At 32.9% G+C, this 25,035-nt stretch overlaps 2 protein-coding genes and 1 long non-coding RNA gene across 3 annotated transcripts; all 3 read left to right on the top strand.

The window, feature by feature from the left end:
* Positions 1-264: 264 nt before the first annotated feature.
* On the top strand, positions 265-6,493 carry LOC123709803. Its single transcript, XM_045661361.1, has 5 exons — positions 265-386; positions 2,351-2,450; positions 3,077-3,322; positions 4,198-4,327; positions 5,700-6,493. Exons 1-5 carry the CDS (start codon positions 328-330, stop codon positions 6,152-6,154), a joined length of 990 nt encoding a protein of 329 aa, XP_045517317.1. The 5' UTR covers positions 265-327; the 3' UTR covers positions 6,155-6,493.
* Positions 6,494-8,146: 1,653 nt separating this feature from the next.
* Positions 8,147-12,032, top strand: LOC123709406. Its single transcript, XR_006753723.1, has 4 exons — positions 8,147-8,472; positions 9,440-9,595; positions 9,990-10,131; positions 11,295-12,032. It is a non-coding gene; the product is annotated as an uncharacterized LOC123709406 (long non-coding RNA).
* Positions 12,033-16,641: 4,609 nt separating this feature from the next.
* On the top strand, positions 16,642-23,954 carry LOC123715699. The gene is made up of 4 exons (XM_045670931.1): positions 16,642-16,826; positions 19,694-19,864; positions 22,352-22,499; positions 22,948-23,954. Exons 1-4 carry the CDS (start codon positions 16,740-16,742, stop codon positions 23,109-23,111), a joined length of 570 nt encoding a protein of 189 aa, XP_045526887.1. The 5' UTR covers positions 16,642-16,739; the 3' UTR covers positions 23,112-23,954.
* Positions 23,955-25,035: the final 1,081 nt, after the last annotated feature.

The following is a 25,035-nucleotide window of genomic DNA, read 5'->3' as shown; positions in this document are numbered from 1 at the left end:
ATATAAAGCAAGTTATTGCATTATATATTAGTTTTATACAACATACTCTTCTTCTTATATCATATATAAATACACATAAACACGCAGTAAATCTGTCTAAGGCTATGCATATTGGAGAAGTTCTAGGCGGCTATACGAAATCGTCAGCATATTAGCTCACTGCACTAGAATTTAAATATCCTTCACTAAAGAGGAAATTGAAATTGATAACCAAAATACGCATATTTGCGGTGTGATAAGATACGAAATGAATGATATCAGTTGAAATTGTATGGAGACAGATGTCGAACGCAATTGTTTATAGTAAACATGCTTTAAATGTGAAATATGAATCCATTTGCTTATTTAGTGAAAGTTTTACGCAAAATGATGGAGTCTGTTATAAGGTACGCGACAATAATCTTATGTTAAGAGGCCAAAAATATTTGCCGTTTTTTATCGATAACATTTTCTAGATTTAATAAATAAAAAAAAAGGATGTGTACACAGTTTATTGGTTTTTATTAATGTGTTGTATGTGGATAATATAATACAAATACAATAAACCTACGCTTATGTCACCATCTTGGTTACGCGGAAGATTTTTACTCGTTTGTAGTTAGATAGATAAGTTAATTTTTGCGATAATGTGTAAATTGAAAGATGTAATATTACAAATAATCCACACTCTTTGCGTCCGTCAATTATTGTTAATAATCTTTTGAGGGGGTTGCAAGGAGCATTCCTTGCTCGGGTTATCTCAGCCTTTGAAGATTTTAGATACAAAATTAGATGAGAAGGAACCGTGTACGGTTGCAAATTGCCTGAAAAACCTACAAAATTATTGTTGTAATTCGATATCGCTTGATTGATGATGGTAATCAATTGGAATTTAATTGTTTATTATTTTAACTTAAATGTAATAAAACAATATCAAATTTTTAGTTTTTTTTTAATCAAAAAATAAAACACAATTGCTTTAGTATACTAGTCAGTCTACCATGTCGGTTACTGATATCATGTGGTAATTACTAGAAATATAACATCAGCGAACAGTCTAATTTATTATTTAGAAGTTTAACATTCTTTTTTAACTTGTAAATATATGTCGAGGAAATGATTTTTATATATAAAAAGTACACCAACATTATTGGCAAGCTAGCCTACGGGATGTCCATAAATGACAGTCAGCGCGGCCCATGCACACCCATTTTTAGTGACTGCATTGTTTTGCAGGGGTACGCTTTAACATTGAATACTTAGAGGTCGTATCCTTCAGGGAAGACCCTCATCGGGAGTCAATTTTAATAATATTTCGGCAGGAATTGAACCTGGGTTAAACACATTTAATCCATTGAGTCGTAAAAAAAGTCTGCATTTTATTTGCAAAATAAACTCTCTTAACAGCTGCTAGGTTTATTTAGAGTTTGAACCTTTTAGGGGTCAATGACCGCTATTGTCGTCTCGCCTATTTTCGAATTGTATAACATTTCTTGTTTATAATAATCATTCAGAAGTTATATCAGTTTATCAGAGGGGTTATATAGTAGGTATTAAAATGACATCAGATTAAATTATCGAACAATTTTAATACAATTTTAAGTGGAACTCTTGAGTAAAGTAGAAAAAAAATTTTATTGACATGGTACACAGTTTTTCAACTGCAAGAACTATTTTCTTTTACTTCTGAGATAAGAGCAATTATATAATAAATATATATTATTAAAAAACACTGTTCCCAACTAGGTACATAATACACACTGCGCTCCTCCGACATGTACCCATCGGCCCGGTACCAGATTTGTCCATACTCCTCTCAATTTGAAAAATCCCCTTTATACAGTATCAGTTACATCCCCACAGTGTCCACAATTCACTCACAAGGTGTATCGGTAAATCTCATTCTCTAAGTACAGAGAGAGATATAACACAGATTGACCTTGATTGACCCATCTGCTATCTGGGCGATTAGTATGTATATATTTGTACTGTACGTGTGTATGTCACTGAACATCTTAAACAGCTGGACCAATTTGAATAATTTTCTGTTAGCGTTTGGGTGGCGCCCTAGATGGTTTAGATTCACAAACCAGACCGGCAAATTGCACCACATACGGTATCTAGGTTATTTATCTATACAGCAAATACACAGCTGGTATATAAATCTTCTGTGCGTGTGTTCGTAATTAAACTCCTAAATGGCTGGACAGATTTTGATGAATTTTGTGTTCAAGTAGAGTCGAGAATGATTTGCATTATTAGATTTTTTCATTGTAGACAACTTCTGTCCGAGCCTCTAGTAATTCCTTTTCCCACACTCGCTGTTATATCGTTAACATTTAACCACAATTTAATTATCGACAACTTTCAGGGTTTTGCGGTTAAACAACTGCAATTGGCCGGAACTGAGTAGGTACTGTGGTTGCTGTAAGCTCTCTACTGGCATCTATGTCCGTTCAATTTTAAGTCTGGTATGTATGCTTACAATTATTCTTACTTTTACGAAACTAATATAATTACTCAATATTTTCTAGTATATTTTAATTTATTGATTTCACATTGCCACCGGGACCAAACTGTTTAAATTTGATTTAATATATATATTTAATTGTTTCGTTTGTTGTCGTTAAGGTATTTTAGTTACCGCACCAGTTTTACTTGACACAAAGCTGTTGAGCTGACTAGTTGTTTGAAAAAAATAATGTATAGAAAAAATTTATTAACAGCATAGATCCCATAAAATAATTATAATACTTGTATATAATTGCATGTTACTTTAAACTATTAACAAATGTTATTATTACTTTAATGCGAGTCCCGCGGAGTGTCCCGTATCCTGTAAAGGATACAGGATCTAAAAAACAATAACGTAGCTGCTCACTCTCGCACACGCCTACTGGCAATGCGAGGCTCATGAGAGCCTCTAGTCCATTAAACACTCAAACACCAATAGATTTCCGGATTTTTCTAAGAATACAATTTCAAAATAACAAAAAAAATCTTCCTTAGAGATCCTTTTTTCACTCTCTATATTTGAAAACGTTAGCACCACGCCGCGCTGTAGTTTATGTTTTAAAATATATTTATTAAATTTCAGATTTTAGTCGTAATCCTTATCGTAGTTAATTCTCTGGGCCTAACAAAATTATTTACCACTGCGACAGCCCTAGATGGCGTAACAGTCACAGTCATTGGCGATCGTTTCAACAAAACAATCACTGAAGAAGACCTCGCTATGGTCCAAAATATAATGTTGGCATTAAAAATCTATCTCATCATATGGATTATCTTGAAGTTCATATATATTGTTACCATTTTGGCTGGATTTTACGCTATCTTTTTTGTAAGTATCTTTATCAGTACATTTGGCATATATTGCTGGCCTATTTCTTAACTTCAACCTTGAGGTCTGGCGTTTAAATCCTAGATAAAATGCTGTTTCGCACTGATATTAACTTATCCGAAAAGAGACAGATATGTATGAGTGAATATGAAAACTTATGTAAATGTTAAAGTAGAAACATAATAAACCAACTGAAGACATTGTAATACGTTAAAGGATTGTATGCCAATAACGAAATATAAATTATACTATATAGTAGACTAAATGGATGATACGTCTTATATATTATATATGTAAAAACCTATTTCCCTTGGTCACGGCATCACGCGTGAACGGCTGGACCGATTTCGCTAATTCTTTTATTGTTGGGTTTGTTATAATTATACCAATTCGAATATTCATAGTTAAGACAGGACAACGTCTGTCGGGTCCTCTGGTATATTATAATAATCGAATCTATCAAATTGTTAGATCTCACCTAACATCACCTTGATGGCTGGAAGTCTTCCACGGCCTGCTTCACAAGACATTTTCTTTTGAGAATTTGCGAACTATGTTCCCTGAAAGACTCCAATTGTTTAAATAAAGAGAATAATCCTCATTTAAAGGATGGCAACGCACCAACTAAAGTAGGTGTCTATGGGCAATGACTGCCCTTTTTGGGCGTTCCGTAAACTAGCTTGCCTTCCCTATAAGATTAAAAACAAAAATAGCGATTAATCGTATGTTCTAGCCGTCCTTGCCAACCCGAAACAACAAGTGTTTTGCTGAGAATTCAACACCAGACCTTTAGATTATGCAAGCATAGGACATATTAGGTTTTTATGTTAAACAGTGGAAATTGGCGGATTCAAAGAATGTATGTAAAATTTCAGAAAAAACCCAAGATTTTGAAATTTGTTTTCTACACGATGATACCGAACTGGATTTTTGATATCATAATATTAGTCGGAGCTAAAACCTTTCTAAAATTGCCAATACAAGTATTATTCTTCATCGGTGTATGTAAGTATAGATTATTTAAATTATTTTATATTTTTTTTATAATATTTATGTATCAAATTCTTAGCCCAAAACTATCTGCGATTCATAAAAAATGAGTAAGTTTCTTGTACGGTTTTCTCCATTATTATCTCGGTAAATTTGTCGGATCACGGCTCCACGTTAATATTTAGGAGTTTGGATATATATTTTTATTATATTTTATATTTATTTTTCATGGCTTTGGACCCATTAAAATATATAAAAAAACTGATAATATTATGCATGCATGCATGATGTAAAGATATTGTCCCAGATCCCAGTGAGTACAAGTTATAAATATCGTTAGAAAATAGAGAAGGTTAAAGCCAAAAATTTGGATCTTATCTCATTCAATTTACAAATTATGATGTTTTAATTAATTTCTATGAGGTTAAAGAGCGACAAATTTCCCTTCGTCTCTTCCGTCAAATTAAATACTTATATGATGAAAAGAGATGTACAATTGATAATGTTTTACTGATTGAGTTGTTATCAACATGTGGTAAAAATATATTTTAAGCGATGTTTCAAGTTCATGTGTCCTTTCTACAAATTTTTAAGAAAATAAAATGTATTATAACTAACTATAATTCACTAGCAGTTGACAAATCAAGGGCGAGAAGATTTGACTCCGCCACTCTTTTAGATCGCCAAACTTTTGGTTTATAAGAAAATTGTATGGAAGTGCAACATTAGACATGCTTACCATTGATGTACTTAAAACATTAAAACAAAATATTTTAAAATCATTACAATATTGTTACCAGTACAATCAGTACAATCTTTCCAGTGAGAGTACCATGATGTTGCTCTCGGTCTTCAGCTCTGAGAATATCTTTAGTATTGATACTGAACTTAAAATATTGGAACAAATTATTGTAACACATCACACCATTGTTACCAGTACAATCAGTACAATCTTCCCAGTGAGAGTACCATGAGGTTGCTTTCGGTCTTCAGCTCTGAGAATATCCTTAGTGTTGATACTGAACTTAAGACATTGGCACAAAATATTGTAACACATTACACCATTGTTACAATCAGTCAATCCTCTTCCTAGTGGGAGTGCTGGACCGAGGCAGTACCTCTGTCTCATAGAAAACCTGGGTGAAGTCATTCAATAGGTTCATCTTGTTTAAGCCGCATTTCGTTCAGCGAGAGAGCCAGTACCCTCCAGTTCCTCCCCTCAGTACTGATCTCTTTATATCCGCGTAAACACAATTTGACACAGATGAAGTAGCATTTCCGCAAAATCTCCTCATTTTAATTAAAAGTGTGATAAGACTGATTAGATTTTTAAGAATGAGGGGGGGGATTAGACTTCTCTAATAAACCAGCGTTGCTTTTATTCAAGGTTCCGAGTTCTACAACTTGATCGCCATCAACAGTCAATACAGGCAAATGGCGTTCAAATCCCGCATCGTCCCCGAAGAGCCACCAGAGACCACAACATTTAGTAGTCAGGTCGAAGCGTGGAATCCAAATATACACGGCGGGGCCCATTGCAGGACCTGCGTATGCCCCACATCACCTTACATGGAAATCAGATCTGAAAGAACCACCGTTACTAGCCTCTCATCACCTCAAACTCCTTCAGAATCCTACGAAGTATTAGATCAAGAAACGACAAACAAAGTGGTGAATTTTAAAGATGGCCCCATTATCTACAACCAAGAACAGTTGCAGCCACGTGACGTGCTGTTTTTAAGAAGAGATGGAGAGAGAGATGAGGGTGATATAGATAATAGAAACTTGACACATTCGGATGAAGTAAGACGACCGAGAAGACCTAATTCGCTTGCGCTGTAACTATTACTTAAGAAATTTAGTGTAAAAGCAATACAAGTAAGTAAAGATGTTAAAAACGCATTATCTAGCGAAATGTTTTAGTTATGCGAATATTGTCTTTGGTTAAAGCCAGTGCTAGATTGATATAAAACCTCTTTAGAGGTTAAATCGTGGAAATTTTACTATAGAATAGTCGTCTTAGTCGAGTAATAATAAGAATTTGTAAGGAAATTATTATAAGAGTAATTTATTTCGTTGATATTAAATACAATGACACAATCTACAATGTCAGATTTTGTCATGGTATTTTTTTTATTATCAATGCATATATTTGTGATTTCATTCTTTTTAATTAATGAAAAACGAATAAAAAATATTTGTGATTTATTATTTTCTCCAACTCCGAAAATTCAGATTTGATTATTATACTCTTTGTTAAATAAAATAACAATAAACCGTTTTAGTTGTAAGTTGTAACATTTATTTATTTTTAAAGCCTGCAATGATTATGACAGCTATTTAATCAAGTCCAACACAAAAGAGATTTCTGTTTAATGAATAATAAGATGATAATTATTAATCACGCGGAATATCATAACTCAATATGGTGATTATTGTGTTAATAACAATACTGTACTAAATATTAAATTAGTAAGGTAGCGGTAAAGTATATTTACTTATAATAATCATTATAAAATTACTTCTTAGAATGATATCAAGTACAAGTAATGTAGTAAGTGGGGTTCAATGACAGAGGCGCTAATTAAATATTTATGTTGGCGCTTGTTAGATGGCCAGAGCTGGTGCTTTCCTCGCTCCACGAATAGGTATCGCAATACAGCGAGAAAATGCTGCCGGCATACAACATACAATGCCACAGGACCAAACTTTTTAAATTTGTTTTAATTTTAATTTTATTATTACTTAGTAGGTTAAGAAATTTGAAAATATATATTGGATTATTTAAGTTTTCTCAACCTCCTTAGCCGAAGAGACCCTGATAAATGAAAGTCTCCGGCCTGTCCTGTCTATCTGTAGATTAGATTTACTTTACAGAAAATTACCTCAAAACAATTAAAACTCACTATCACTACTCAACACGTAGAAAATTTTAAAAACTAATTTCTATTACCCAAACACAATAATTTATATGGGAAAAAAAACATTAGATTACATTATTCCAAATTTAATAAACTCGATACCAGCTACACTTCTTACTAATATAACAAGAAACAATATTAAATTTAAATTAAAAAAATACTACATAACTCAAACAATTATAAATTATGCATAACATAAATTATGCTATATACGTCATTAAAAAAAATTAGAATATAGGAACTCATTCTGTATGTGAATGACAATTCTCGACAAGAACAGGTTTCTAGCATCGGCTATCTATGGCGCGTCAGTGTTTAGATTTGTTTACGACGTTTTACGTATTTTAAATCGCTTGAATGGTTTGATTGTTATAAATTTACAGTTTATATCTCACTGGCCTTAGTATATGTGTGTTAATGATTTAATTATGTTCGACGTCCTGGTGGATAGAAAAACTGTGCACAGTTTGTGTTTCCATCACATCAACTTCTTTTATATTAATAACACTTATTATTAACACTTATACAAAAAATAAATAAATAAAATAATAATGAAATTAAGATGAATCTTATACATTATTCGATATCGTCTGTTTCACACAGTATTTAACTAACAAACCATCCAACATCTAGTCTGATTCAGAGGTTGAATATTTTATTTATAGATTTACATCAGTCAACCTTATATTTCGTCTCATGTACATTATAAGTCTGTTCTGTATTTCCTCTTTACCTAAGGGTGTAACAACTACAATCCGAGACAAATTACTACGATGACGCCACACCCTGAATCGCAAACGAAGATTTTATTTTATTTATTTTTTAACACTTCGTTGCAATAACATATTAAAATTGACAAAATGAAAATGAACTGGCGGGCGATCTTCCTCTGTAAAGTGTGTTTTTCCGTAGATTTATATTTCTTGAAATCAACCTGCAGCTTAAGCCAGCGGTTATATTTGTCGAAGGGAGGAAAACAGCACTGTCCTTCATACACAAGTGATTAAGTCACGGTCAAATAGTAATAATTGTTCGTATATCACTATCTGAAATCCGGAACGTGGGCGAATAATTGTTACTGCCCACAACGGATTCATTCAACAACATTGGTCGGAGTTATACATTTATTATATTTAAAAACAAATCACAAAGATGATAATCGAAACGCCGCTTTGTCAAAGATGCTGCTTTTGCCTGCCTCTTCGAAGGGGCATTATCGCGTTCGGATACTTTAATATTGTAAGTACTATTTTTAAATGTATTATTTGTGTCTTAAGCCTGTTAGTTAAATAATTGTACAATTATTTTGCTCGCCCATGCTTTTTTTACATTATTTTCGGCTAAGTTTACGTATTTTAAATATATTATTGTTAAAAAAACTACCATAAGAAATGATCTACGATGAGTAATGGAAGAGGCTCAATTTAAATATTGCAGATCGCGTCTTAGAAAAGGGTTTTTGTCTCAGATGAAAATCTGCTATATGTATTTAAAAAAATATCATTATATGTTCTCAGGTGTGTGCCTGATACATACCCACAAACACCTTCCTAACACTCACACACTTACCCTCGCATACACCCATACAACTTTATTTGTACTAACTTCTAACTAGTTGACTGTTTTGTTTTTCTTTCCTTATTTAAAAGGTTAAATTTGTTTGGCTACCCATATATGTATCTACTTTTTGTTACCACTCAGTATGACTTTGCTGTGGAATGGAAGCCTGGTCCATATCACAGGTCCTTACCTAGTTTTGAAACCAGTCTCCCAATATCTTCTTAACTGTAATCTTATTGTTTGTTGCAAATGTTGTATGGGAGAAGATCAATAAATTATTATTAACATAACCATGACTTAAAGCAAGTCACTCCCGTACTTTGAAAATGTATCCTTTGATATATGAAACTTATGTCCCAGCTCCAAAACTTACTTAGTAATTGTAGGATACCAGGTGAGTGATCTTATAGTTGCAACGTCAGTCATATTGTTATAACTAAATCGAATTTGCATACCAAAACATCTGGATCGGTATCTTGCATATACAGAAATATAATACAATTTACATAAATAAATAAAACGGAGGGCTGCTGGGGGGCCTTATCGCTTTCGAGCGATCTGTTCCAGGCAACAACTCCAGGAGAGCTACTCTGAAGCTCTCCTTTATTCGTTTTGCTAGGTTTTGTAAATTCTCAATTGTTTTTAGATTTGGTCGACTTTAATGACAGCGTTCATGATTTTCACCAACCATAGCATTTTTATTATACACGGGACGTCGCAAGAATGGGGTGAACCTGCTACTTATATTGCCAGCATTGTGGATATACTGTTAAGCGTGGTTCTAGTTATTGGCGGCCATAAGGTAATAAGTAAACATTGTGTTTGTTTAGTACAAAACTGTATATTTTAGAACTGTTTCGTCCTTTATTAATTTCAACTGAAAAGTGAAGAAATCTTAGCATAAAGTAATAAATAAAAATAAATCAGTAGCGTAACCTTTTTAGGCCTGGCCGTTAGATTTCTGTCTGTTTCATGATCATTTGTCAATCTATTGGTGCACAGCCGGGGATTGAACCTACGACCTCAAGGATGAGAGTCACACTCTGAAGCCACTAGGCCAACACTGTTTGCACAACACAAATTGTTGTATATTTTAATTGAAATATAATACACTCTTGACAAATATATACAATTTAATAAGATATATGCAAGGATTATAATCAATTCTAAACAAGACACGATTCATTTCTTTTCAGAATTTGACAATTTGCCTCAAAGTATTCTTCTACTACACATGTTTAACATTACTGGCAATATTCGTTATCCAGATATATGCCTTAACTAATTTAGTATACTCCGATACTGTAATTGAGACAGGATTGTTTATTATCAGTACAAGTAAGTTAATAATATAAAAACTAATGTACAATTGCACAGTTTTAACATAAGTACTGGGCGGGTTAGTTGAAGGATCTGGAAGGACAAGACACGCTTCATGAGACTGAAAGATCTTCTCAATATAGGCACCATACAAAAACAAAAGATCTTTTCTGTGTTTTTGGGTAAATTTTGACGGATAAAGACCAAAGAGCATTTTAGTAATAGATATTCTATGATTAAGAACGGATATTTTTAACTGAATATAAGCCTAATCCGTCCTTTAATATTAATTTAAAACAAAAATTTAAATATTATAAAATTTAGAGGCTGTGAACTTGCAGTGAACAAATTATTGCTCCCTTGTTTGCTTGCTCACCTCCCTTGCTCCCCAAATTTACCGCCCTATATAGAGCATACCTACTCAGCCTGCTAGTAAATCTGCCACTGGATAATCACACTTTTATAAACACAGTTTTATATAAAGTATCTGTCTGTTTTTGTCACAGCGTAAACTCACTTTGAGGGAAAGAGACAAAAAGGTGCTTTAGGGGTGCAATCAGACGATTTAGTTTTTTAAAAGAGTAGAAACCTTCTTAGGGCTCATTCAGACGAACGGCACGCGCTAACTGCAAGCGTCGACGGCAGGCGTCAACGTTTCGGCGGCAGCCGTCGATGGGTTTTTACGCTTGCAGTTATTGCGTGCTACGCAACTAATATAGATAGGGAGCCAGTTGCAAAATGGCTTTCGATGAAGAAACACTGTTATTGCTTCTACTTCCCCGTCGTCGCCGACAAAATCGAATCGTCGAATGTCAACAACACTCAGCCGCCCATGCCCTGTTTTTTATTGTTTTGTTACTATAGTCTCGTAATTTATTATTCCAAATACAAGCTCTTTTTGTTACTGCAACTACTAGCAATTCAATATCAATCTCTTCACTGGAGCTCATTGTGTGGACGCGCGAGTCGCGACTCTTGTGCAGTCTTGGACTATTTGCAGTCGACTGACAAAATGGCACGCCACAACTGCAAGCGTCGACAAACGTCGACGGCTGCCGCCGACACGTTGGCGCTTGCTGTCGACGCACAGACGACGCTTGCAGTTGTGGCGTGCCGTTCGTCTGAATGAGCCCTTACATAGGAACTGCGGCGTTATTTTAATTTATCTGTTTTTTTTTCAGTTATTCATGTGTATATACTACTCCAAATAAACAGTTTAATAAACAAAATAAACCACAGTACAACTGAAACAGGATATGAGAATCAGTTGGGTGAATTTGGTGCGAAACACATTGAAAATAAAAATTCTTCCACTGATGCTACAGTACACATCGAATGAAGCAACGTCTGGAGTATAAGTACATAAATTTTTGTAACGGTACAAAATTTACAAAGTGTAAATATATAACATTAAATAATTATTTAGAGTCGAGCTAACTCCTGTATGTAAGAAAAGATTTGAATTTGAAATTAACGCTCACGTGTTTCAAATTAAAATCTTTTCTCGATGTATGTGTCTCGATTCTCGAGTTGTACTATATACAAAAAATAAATAAAAAACAACACAATATTGCTTACTTAAATAAATACAGCTAACTAAAATATTATTAAAAGGAGTCCCTTTAGGCAAGGTTCCGAAGATACTGGAAGCTTTGAATAGCTAGACTAACTGTTTGTCCGAGGTCACTGCCAGCTCTTCGGTCTTGTGTGATGTCGACAATACATATACAATTATATTACATTTATTATTATAAAGCTGTTAAATTAAAAACATAATTATTTAATTAATCTATAAACGTACTAGCTTTTAACTAAATAAAGAAAAAAATACTAAAGATATATGGTAAGAATAAAATGAATAGTTTTAATTATTTTTCAAACTTTAACTCCAGGTTTAATAAAACCACACAATATAATAGTTGTATGTTTTATATTAATTGATATGAATAAATGTATTATTATTATAAATAAATACTATTTTTAATTATACCCTAAATTCTAGTCATATGAATTATCAAGACTACATGGAAAGCACAGTTCGTTTTGTGAACTCTTTGACCTGAGTTTACTCAGGTCTTCACATCGTGCAATGAATATAATCATAAAATCTAGACGTTTATGTATTTAACAAAATAACCTACCAATACAGATAATTTCAATTTCTATTTACACGTAGATCAAATACAAAACAATACATAGAATAAACTACACAACTTAAAACATTAATAGATTAAAACATTTACAAAAAGACTAACTTATTCTTACGGAGTCCGAACTAACAACGGACAATTAAAAACGTCTGTTAATCTATTAAATTCGTTATTTATTTTCATATAGTGTCACGTGATACGACACTACCGTATTCTAGATTTCAGTATAGTGCCACATACTTTTCTAGGCTGGGAAGAAGTTCGCTGTCATAGATTTTAGTATTGCCAGTAAATAAAAATAACCATTATAAAGGGAATAATTTGAAGTCATTCATAAATTAATAATTTATTAATATCTCTTAATAAAACAATGTATCAAAAAAACAGTTCTAGGCTTTAAAAAAATTGACTTAGGAACAACTGATATGATAGGATTTGTTACCTGTACTAATAATATAATAGTTTTTAAGATACTTGGTAATCAGAACCGCCTGATAAAGAATACTTTGCAATTGTAATAAATAATGCAAGGAACAATTTGCATTTTTGTTAGATGTTGGTAGAAAATTGTATTTGAGAGCTAACTGACTGATATCAGTCTGACATTGTCAAAAAGGCGACGGTAGTACCAATTTCCGACACGGGCCGAGAAAAGCAGATGACACTGTACCATTTTCTGAAACACAAATGTTGTATTGCAGTCCCGTTCTAACACATATTATATTTAAATATATTAGTACAACATAGGAGTAAGAATTGCTTGTCTGTCGTGACAAAGGTTTACCACAGGGTTCATTGTTAGGGACTGCCATACAAACTATTGTCAAACAATTATTGAGACATTGATATTGCTATTGTAGTAACGTAACGTATGATGTATAACGCAAGTAGCATTCATTTTATCGATGCGTTCAGAATGTTGCTACGTCTGTGACGCTTTTGTAGTGCGGCAATTTTAACTGAGATATAGGCAGTCTTGATGCACTTACGATTAAAGACAGCCTCTCCCACAGTCCGTCAGCTTTCGTATAAGCCAATGCCAACAGTGGCAATATCTGCGAAAATGAGGAAGCGCCCTACAAAAGAAGCAATCAGCTATATCCAGAACAATATTACCTGATTGAATAAATATTTACCATAGGTATTATTTATTAGGTAAAACTATTCAATGTTAGCAAACTTTGGTCTTGTTGTGAATGTGAATAACATCAGTATCTAAATACATATTATTTTATTATAATAATCGCTATTTATTGAATTTATTAGAATGAAAAGCTACAATGGGTACATATCTAATATAACAAAAACTTTTTTTACTATTTTTTTCAAGGGACTTTAGGGTTTCCTTTAATAGTAGCACTGTACAAAATAAGTTGTGAAGTGAAAATCTCAAAGTCGTTTTGCTGTTACTTTTCTACCCTCCGATTCATTTACAAAAGTTCAGTGTTTGAATTTATGCCAAATAGAGAACAAGACTGCCAAGGAAGTAATTGTGCTGTATAATCAACAATTACTAAGAGACTCCAGTGCAAAATTAACTTTTTTGCATTGTGATATCAACATTTTAACGAGATAGAGACTTTTACCGTGCTATATTGTGTGTTGTACTTTGCTAAAACATGGTAAGGAAAGGAAGTGTAAAATGCTCAAAATGCGGCATAATATCAAAAGGTTTTTAATAAAATTGTTACCCATGTACTTGATTCATTTCTCTACATGATAATTGAAATTATTCCTTAAAACTCTGTACCTGCATACCATTTTAAATTCTTGCGCTATATAGATAGTTCCGATGGCATTAACTGGAGCGCTGGTGTAAGCATTTCTTTACTATTGTTAGCTTCTAATATTAATTTAATTAAATTCTAAACATTTTTATGAAACATATTCTTAAGAATTTTGCTACAAGTGCGCATGTGCAATAGTTACTCATTTGACTCGTTCGGTTGTTTACGAGTTGTTACGAATTGACTCGACCATTTTCCCGAAGTGGGATGGTCGAGACGGAGGAGGGAGTTGTGATTATAAAAGAGGTTGTGACACATGCGCACGGGCCTTTTCTTTGCACAAGTTTGAAGTTATACAGTTCACGTAAAATCAGTGAAGTAAATTATAGTGAATTAAGTCATCATTGGAGTGTTTAATTTCCTACCCTAAGAACTAAATCAACTACCGCTAACGCTATGATACTTATAGTATACTTATATAGATAATTGTTTTGTTTACTAAGTCCTCATTTGTTTTGTTTAACATAGAGTTTAAGACTATGTATTATTTTTTATAGTTTGTTTATAATAAAGATCGATTTATCTATTAAAAAAATATATTTCCGGTTTATGAAGCTTCCAAAAACCAATAGGTACAAACAATAAATCACTCTGGTCCCAATTTTACTGGTTCCACTGGCTAATATTATTATCTTATTAGTAAAATAACTTCTGTTATAAATACCTACAGTTGACAGTGTTTAGAATGAATAGTTAACAAACAAAAACACGCAGAAACTGAACTACGGTATCGTAAATAAAAGTGTGTAAACTAAACTTTTTTCTTTCTTGCTTTCCCTTTTAGAGGGAGATGCTGATATTGCTCCGTCATCACAAAACAATTTTACAATCCACTAGGCGCAACGTTAGTGAATCAGAATAATTTTAAAAAAAAGACCATAACATTATACTCATATAGAGCACTAGAAACATCAAGTTAAAAAAAAAACATTTATGCACACGTGGTAGGAGTACAACTAACCAAAAGGATCCCTGACTAGTCTAGCCACTGTCTGCCGGCCCTAAGACCCCAATTATTTCGAGATTTTAAATATTTTATTACCGGTAACTTATGTTTAATAAGTTTTTGACGGCTTCTCGAGGCATTTCCTTTCTCCCTGTCCTTCCTTTCTGACTCCTGGTGGAAGTCTTCCCTGAGAAATAAGATCTTCAATTGCTAAATGATAGGAAACCTTCCACAAAGGTCGGCAACTAACTATAATGGGTGTCCATGGGCTGCGATCAAAGCTCCTTATCTTCGTCCCGTAGCGTCGTTTACCTCCTAAAACACGAAACGAGTCTTAACGTCTGCCTCGGGTATGTCAAAAATATATTTAAATTTGACAGAAGGGCGAAGGGAAGTTCGAACTAACTTCACTAACTTCAACAGGGCAAGTCAGAGTATGTTGATGTTGATTTCACTACAGATAATAAGTTTTTAAACCTAAAGAATATATTAAAATACAGATACATTATCCATGCGTACATAATATATTTTACGATTGTTTATCTCTAATATCCATTGGTCAAACTACGTCGAATTGATAAGAACATAATCAAAACAAAGTTACAACAACAAAAACAAAGTATCCAGAAATTCCAGGAACTAAAGTCGACGCGCAATTGGATTTTACGTTATTTTTTCTAACCGACGCTAAAATATACAGTTAAAGATGTTTTTCTTTTGATATTTTTAGTATGTGAATAAGTTTAAATAGGGTTTAGGCAAAGTCAAATCATTTATTGCAATTAAGATTATTCAAAAGGTACTTTTGAAACCTCAATATTACAAGTTAAAAAATATTTTTAAAAAGACAAGTTGCCCCTTCCAAAAGGTAGTTCGATATGGAGAAGAATGTGCAAGAAACTCCATAACTCTTTTGAAATAGCTTTTACAATATTTTGAATACATTGTTTTGATAATTATATGAGAAGACCATGTACCTAGAACAAAAAAAAACACTACTATACTAAAATAAAACAGGCGCATGGTGTTATAAAAAAAACATTGCAGCAGATAATTAAATTAAGAAAAAAATCAAATATAAACCAATATGACTAGTTTCTCTTTAATCGGCAGCTCATGTCTCAGCGTCGTGGTCAGCAACGAAGCATTTAGAGCGGACTATCTGTTTCCACCATTTTCTGTCCAGCGCCTCTTTTATGACAGTGTACATTTTTGAGGACGAGTCTTTTACTTCATCGTTCCATCTGGTTGGTGAACTGCCACGTGATGTTTTGCCTTTGTGTTACAAACCACGATCAGGTTTCCGAGTTCTCATTGCCTCTGTCCATTATATGGCCGAAATAGGATACGATTCGCTGTAGGCATATGGTAGACAGTGCGTATGCGGAGTTAGGTCAGGATTGATGTATTGGTACGTTACGTAATATGACTAGTCTAGCATCCAGTTAAATTTGTCTAATTAGTACTGAAAAGCTAGTTTTGAACAGGAACTGAATTCAGGATTGCAGTTTCAACAGGACCTCCATCATTCCACTAAACGGTGGTTGATAAAGACGAGAAGAGAAAAGCAGTATAGTGAACAAGATGTTATAGGAATTGGGCGGTACTGAGTCTCAGTAGTTAAATATAACTACGTCAGCCTTTATTAGATAAGTGGCACTTCGTGGCAGTTTACAATCGGGAGTGCGCACGCGCTGTTTATTGTAATAAAGCGAAAAAACATATATTATAAGGCGAAATAAAATGTTCTGTGAAATACCGGATTTTGGTCGATGCTGTTTTTGCTTGCCTTTAAGGCAAGGTATTTTGGCGTTTGGATATATTAATGTTGTAAGTAATTGTATATATATATATGGGAAAGGAGTATATTAAAACATACAGATTCAAAAACATACAAACAATTTGTCTTAAATTTATTAGTCATTCTAAAATTAATAATGTTATTTTTAAATATTGTTTACTTTAGAGAATTAATATGTTTCTATAGTATAATATTTTTAATAAGCCAAAAAGTTTTTTGTTTGATGATAACGCGCAGATGTTAGGTATAGCTTGCATTAATATTTTTAATTTAGTTGTCCATTAATTAATAAACGGGTCAAATGTAGGAGTCTTTCCTCCAATTATGTTCCCTTTGGAGTAGAGACTCTTGGGCCCTGGGGTTCAAATGCACAGGTGCTGATTAAAGATTTAAGTTGCCGTCTGGTAGATAGTATCAGTGACCCCAAAGCATGCCAGCGTTAAAGGTACATTGTCACAGGGACCAATTCAAATCAAATCTAAATTTGTTTTAATTTTCTTTTAATTAATCTTGAATTATTTTAATATTAATATGTAGGTTCAGATTACTAATAAACATTTGTTAACAACCAATTTATGTCAGATTTATATCTTTGTATCCATTTGAAGTCACCACTATTTATTAATACAAACATTAATATATAAATATTTCCGCGTGTGACTTTTGTAATGATAACCTTTAGTTGTTTGGTTCAATGTTATGTTCTTGTTATACGAAAATATTATTCTAAAGTCACTGAAATAAATATCAATAGAATAGAATTGCTTGGGTGAAGGACAACGTATGAAGTAGGCAAACAATAATTTAAAATATCGTTAAACGTATGGCAAGATGCACAGTTTAAAAGTGGACTTTAAAGACCAAAATTTGTAGAGAATTTTGTATTCTACAATATTGATAATAAATACAAATGGCAAAAAACCAATAGGAAATTAGATATTTACCAAAAAAACGCAAAAAAAAACGATTTTTGTGAACGAAAACTACCATATGTAGGTTTTGGGACAACTTTAAGGGTGTCAATATACAAGTATTTACAGACTTACTGCTGGGTATGTCGAATTCCGAGATGAACTTACTATAATGACTGGACTAATACGAGCAAACGGAAAAGGAAGAAGGCTCCTTAAAAGATGAATAGAAGATATAGTAATGTTAGCAGGAAGCAAATGGAGAAAGGCAAGAGATATTTGGAAAAAGCTCGGCCTTCACCAGTGAAAGTGGTACGAAAGTTAGGATATTGAGTTACGATATAAAAATATGTATAACATATCTAAACTGTACATAGTATTGCCTTTTATAACATAGCTTTTACACATCAAGAAAACACTTTATATACGGATTGAAGCTATGTATTATTATTATAAAGTTATAATTATTTACATCATTTTAAATTTAAATAAAAATTCGCATAGCTTCAATCCGTTTAAAAAGTGTTTTATTAATCTAAACTGTATATTAAAACCGAAATATTAGAATGAATTATACAGTTTTCTCAACCTACATAGTAATAAACAATAAAAACCAAAATTTAAAAAGTTTAGTCCCTGTGGCAGTATACATATAACACTGGCAGCGTTTGCTCGTTGCATTGTGATACTTATTCGTTGAGCGAGGAAAGCAACTCCGGTCACCGGTCCTTTCTACCACCCGCCACTTAAATATTTGCGCCTGGGCAGTTGAAACCCACGGCCCAATAGTATTTACTCCAAACGGAACGAATCGAAGTTGGAGGAAAGACTCTTATATAGTCTCTTTAAATAATATATATACTAGCTGCCCCCGCAAACTTTGTTTCTGCTTACTGTGATTTTACTTAGCCTACCTGTTTAGTACACCCCAACATGAAACATTTTGTTAGGTTTTAATGAAATTACTGAATTAATGAAACATTTAAGGTTCTCCTCTGTATATTTCTCTACACATACCTCAGACTTGAAGTCATAATTGTCTAATTAACAAATAAAATATGGGGGTTGATAGTAGAGGCGTAAAATTAACGGTAGTATGTATTTTTGTATGCTGTATCATTAAAAAACTAAAGTAAATGTTTACGGTCGGACCACCCTTTTAATTTAGGGGTTCAAACCCCGTAACGAGTAACGTATTCTCAGATTTACTGAATATGCATAAAAATATGCATATGCATTTCATAAGAATACGAGCCGTTTCGGAGGAGTATGGGAACAAACATTGTGACACGAGAATTTCATATATAGAGATTATATTATATATATATATATATATATATACGTATAAGCAACATTTGTAAATATTGGAATGGATTTATAAACGGGCTTAATTAATAATATTATTAAATGTTCAACGATGCAATTCGTGCAATATTTTGTTTTATAGTATCATTATAAAACAATATTGCTTAGACAGCTTAGCTTTTTAATGTTGTATCTGTATTTTAGTAAGAGATCAGTCTATGCGTGACACTCACGCCAGCGCGTCGTTTCTGGGTGTTAAACATGCTGGCTGCGTTTCAGTGTAAAATAATCCACAGCCTGCCAGACTTGCCTACTCATTAGTGCTTCGTACGTTGTAATAATAAAATAAATAAATCAATAGCTTTTAGGTCTGGGCCTCAGATTTCTGTATCTGTTTCATGATCATTTGTTAATCTAAGAGGCAAGTAGGTGATCAAGTTTCTGTGCCTGACGCATGCCGTCGACTTTTTAAGCCAAGCTGCCTTAGACCCAAAAAGTCGGTTTCCCCACGATGTTTTCCTTCACCGTTCGAGCGAATGTTAAATGCGCACATAGAAAGAAAGTCCATTGGTGCACAGCCGGGGATCGAACCTACGACCTCAGGGGATGAGAGTGCACGCTGAAGCAACCAGGCCAATACTGCTCGTACGATTTAATAACCCTAATATTTTCTTTTTCAGTTATTTTCGGCGTTCATGATTGGAGTGTACAGTTACACGATACACAATGGTTTTAATGAAACTATGTTGATGTATCACGGGTCGTTGATGCAGGTTGATGATGAGATCTGTCTTGTTTTCTACATTTTCGACTTTCTTTTTGCGTTGGGACTTGTCTATGGTGGACATACGGTAAGAATTAATACTACTAATTACATGGCTCACTAAGGCATGCAAGCGTTGGCAAGATAAAAAGCAGAAAAATAATGAATCTACAAAATTGTTTGTCTGGATTTATTGACTTTAAATGAAATTTATTTAAACATGAAAGTTATGTCTTAATTCTCAAATGACAAGACTACTTTTAAGATCAAAAACAAAATTTCATTGAACCTACGCAAACAGTTGCCAGCTTTGTATTGAGGTCCTCTTCATCCTTTATTAACGTTCAAAGTACAATAACTTTATAAAACATCCATCTATGTTTAAATATACCTCTAAAACTATGACGTAACTTCATTTATTTAGTTTATTTGTATAAAATACAGTTTAAACTACATGTAGCGTCCATCTTTTTAACGACAAAACCTCTAAAGCGTCAAAATCACTCGGCTTTGGTTGGTTGTTCTTCGATACAATGATACCCTCTACATAGCATAACACCCACCCTCAATAACGACACTAATGTAATACTAAAAAGAACTTGCAGAGAAAACTGCGGAGCTGTGTACGTTCTTCAGTCGCTGTATTGTACTAGCCAGTAATAAACTTAACTGTGGGAATCATACGTACCGCATTTCGCAAATTATCCGTTTATTTGTTTACAAATTGGGATTGCTTGCACGCGTGCTTTATGACGAAAGTGCCCTAATGTCGTAAGATTAATAAATAAATCAAAAAATCAACAATTACCGATGCAGCAAAAGACGTCGGACGAAAATAACAGATTAACGCAATAACGTTCAAATAACAATGGTTTTTATGTAATTTCTAACTGGTCTAGTCTGAAATTAACTTTTCTAATACAGATTTTTCTTCTTTCCATCTAACGACAACTTTTTGTTACTATGTCAAAATATTTACAGTCCCTTAACTGTCGTTATGTAGAGTTTACACTGTATTTTACTTTAATACTCATACTAACCTTCTTGAAAAATTAGACAAAATAAGATAATTAATAGGGTTACTAGAATTAAAAGTCTTCTATACGTACCTACGGCATGCTTATCTGCTACCTTTAATGCTTCAGTGAATAGGCTATCCCGCTCTTACACTAAGCGAATATGTCAACCAAAAGCGTGTATTTTGCTATGTTCACCCTTTCTCACTCTCTCTCAATCGCTCTCAATTGCTCTCAACTTCGACAAAAACACCAAGGCACATTGTGACGTTTCCGTAAAAAAATTAAAGAAGTTTTCACTTCAATAAAATCCAGAATTCGGAATCAAAGTTGAATAAATATAACACCACAATAGCGTCTATTTATGTATGTCGCTTGAATGCCACAGTCCTGTAAACGATCCACTTTTTCAATTAACCAATTCGCAACACGACTTGTATGATCATTTCCGAAAAGGCTTGGTAATGTAAGCAGAATTTAAACTTCTTCAAGGCCCTGTTTATTGTAGTCTTATTGCACTGTAACTTACGTACTCTTCTATCACTTTCTGTTAAATGAAGATTACGTTGTGAGGAAAAGAGACGCGATTACTTTAGCTAAATATAAGGGGTTTATTTTTAAAAATAAGGGAATAAATCTTTGCAATATCATTGTTTTTGGCTTTGGTTAACATAGCTTTTACACAATGAAAGAAAACAATTTTTAACCGGATTAAAGCTATTTGTATTATTATAAATTTATAATTATTTACATAATTTTAAATTTAAAATTTTCCGACGTTTCGCGTGCTTACAGCGTGCGTGGTCACGGTGACTGAAGACAAAAGGTGTTGAATGTCAAAAGTATCACAGCTGTAGAGAAAGTTGTGCTATCTGTATTTATTTCCCCGGAGTTGGTATCGACTAAAAATATTTAAATTTAAAATTATGTAAATAATTTTAAGTTTATAATAATACAAATAGCTTTAATCCGGTTAAAAATGGTTTTCTTTCAAAGCATTGTTTTTTTATGCAATAGGAGGGAAACGGGCAAGAGACTCATCTGATGCTAAGTTATACCGCCGCCCATGGACACTCACATTGCCAGAAGGCTCGCAATTGCGTTGCCGGCCTTTCAAGAATTGGTACACTCTTTTCTTGAAGGACCCTAAGTCGAATTGGTTCGGAAATACCTCAGTGGACAGCTGAGTTCCTTTATTACGAAATGTATTTAACTAACAAGTAAACCCCCATATAACACGGTATCCCTATAACGCGAAAGCTATCAAAGTTATACATTTGTAATATGAAAGTTTGATTTGTCGAGTCCATAATTTGATGTGCCTAGCTTTGCTCTTGTTTCAATTGTGTTGTTATAAAATGAAACTAAATAACTTAATTAATTTTTTGTTCCTAGTTTTGGAATTGTTAAAAAAAACGTTTAACGAGAATACCTCTACAACGTGATTCCTATAATGCGATGTTGTATTTTATAAAATGACAAAACTTGTGTAAAAGGAAATTAATTATCTTTATAATCAAAAAGTATTTTTTTAATCTATTATTTATTTGTTATTTCAGAAAAACCCCAGACTACTAAAAGTGTTCTACTACTACGCGATGACAACACTGCTTACTACGCTTATATTACAAATTAGTGGTGTCTTTTCATCTTATTATCCAGTCAGCTTCATGTTGGAGACGTGTGGATTATTTCTTTTTGGCATTTGTAAGTAATTTCAATTTTAAGGTTTTTCTTAAATTCTTTAACGTAACACCGCAGTTTTGATTTTGCCAATACTAAAATTAAAAATAACATTTTCCCGCGAAAACAATTAAAGAGTATAGAATATCTAGACTAGACTATCTAAAATCCTAATGACAAATGTCAAATATCATTTTGTCTCTAATCATAGTCCAGTTGGTCATGGAACAGTTGCACCATAAACAATTAAACAAATGCGATCACAGATAATAACACCAGATTAATGACAATAACTTTTTGACTTTTGCAATGGCTTTTTTTAGCACAAAAATAACTCTCAACCATTATGGTCTTCAAAACAGGCATTTTAATCAAATTTGGTTCGGTGATATCTGATGCCCTTTATGATATGTGATGATGATATGTCTATACAAATAAAAAAATTATATACAAAATTACAAACCTTTTTCAGGTCTTCATCTTTACTTGATATTCTTGGTGAGAAACCTCCTCAAGAAATTGGATATATCGGGTCAGTCATACGAAAATCAGCTACATCAGATCGTTAATGGCGAAATTAAAGTAGATACCAACGGCGTATACCCAACGACTGTGCTATCACATGAGACTGAATAGACAATATGTTTTATTAATCTTCACGTTGTATAAATATGGGCTATAATTATAATGATGGAGTATTTATTTTTGAATATTTTCTTGCTTAATTATAAACGTAATATAATTTATTAATGTATCTATTATATTGCTACTTTATTCTTATAGTATTTTAATAAAAGTGTAATTTATTGTAACTATTAAGTTTACAATAGCAATATTTTTTAAGTCGGAGAACTATCCGAAGAATCTCTGGACATGACGTTGGTGAGACCCTTCTGTATAAACTCTTGGTATATACAGAACAATACAAATTGTATTAGAAATAGGAGGACAATAGTTTTCTTAATCAATGTATATTACCGATGAAACAAAATTATATAATAAATTTAGTTGTATTAAAGAATCACCGTTTTTAATCTACTTAAAAAAACAACAAACTTTATTGTTACAATATAATAAAATTTTACCAAAGCACTAGGAGGTAAGAATTTAAAAGGGTTTATTGTTACGATTAGACATGCATGTTCACGTACGAACAAACGAATCGGGACAACGTTTCGTCTTTTTTTTTAACGTTCTCGCACTAGTCTGTTCATCACAGCGTAAATACTAACCGACAAGAAAGATATAGAAGAGTTTTACATTATGATTCGTATTATTATTACTGAACTTACTTTTTCTGTTTTAATTCTCGTAATATTGTTAATCGATGGATATATTTTAATTTCTAAAAATGCCCAAAGGCTGTGCTAAACTTAATTGTACATAGTCTAGGCGTAATATATGTAATGCTTAATGTTTTAAGTTATTAACACCATGCTTGAGCTGTGATTGTTTTTCTAATAAAATTTTTTTTTTATATATATTGTTTTATTAACTAAACTATCTTAGTCTGTGACTAATAAAGCGTCATTCAAAATTCAATTCTACTTAAAAGCTATATCTAGAATAAAGACGTAATTTATAAAATTATATGTTTTGAGAAAAATCGTTACAAAATTGTCGAAAACTCTATAACGTGGAGCATGTATCCTTCGTACGTCACCTACAATGCATAAACAATTATGGTTATATTATACTTCTGGTTCTAAAGCACCAGTTTCCTCACTGTATGAGGTTTCTAAATTTAACGGTAATTTACCCAAACTTGGGATTGTTTTGATCCAATCCAAACAATTTGTGTGACTCAAAACTTGGCGAATAAAAAGAGTGGCGGAGAGTTTCTTACCAATTCTTCTTGCCTGCTACGCCCTTGACTTGCGAACTGGTAGTAATGGCTGGTTTACATTTGCTATAAATTCCGTGCTAACTAGCATGGTTTTTTTAGCATGCTAAACTATAGAGGTGCTAATTAAGATGCCGATATACATTTGCTATGCTATTTTCATCACAAGTTGTCTCAAAAGCGACGAAAGCACTCGCATCGCAAGTAGAAAATATGGAATCTCTAATTATTTTGCAAGCGGTGGAAATTTTTCGACAACTTCTTAAGTTCTGTACTGTAAGAAGATCGAATATTCTTAATTTTTAGTTTCACGTCATTTATATTTATGTTTAAAGTTTAACCGCACTTTTTTAAAACCACAGATAACGATAAAAAATCTTCAGATTTTTTAGCCTGCTTTATAACTAAGCACATTCACATTTGCGAAATGCGTGTTTTTTAGATTTCTTGGAAAAATAATGCTAAAAACGTATTAAAAAGTAGCAAATGTTAATCAGCCTTAAATGTAAATTTAGAATCAATTTAACATATTTTCTGTTGATGTTCATAAGTTATATGAACTGATTCTCTGACTGACTGACTCTGATTAAAGTTATTTTGAGTTTGAGTGTTCATAGCGCTAGACAAAAAAATATTATTACCGAAGATAGGGACTCAAAGTTGAAAATTATTATCTGAGAGTAACACACGACGAGAACAGAATGATCATAATCCTAG

Source organism: Pieris brassicae, chromosome 1, assembly GCF_905147105.1.
Source record: "Pieris brassicae chromosome 1, ilPieBrab1.1, whole genome shotgun sequence".
Lineage (NCBI taxonomy): Eukaryota > Metazoa > Arthropoda > Insecta > Lepidoptera > Pieridae > Pieris > Pieris brassicae.
This window is presented reverse-complemented; position numbering and strand designations above follow the sequence as displayed.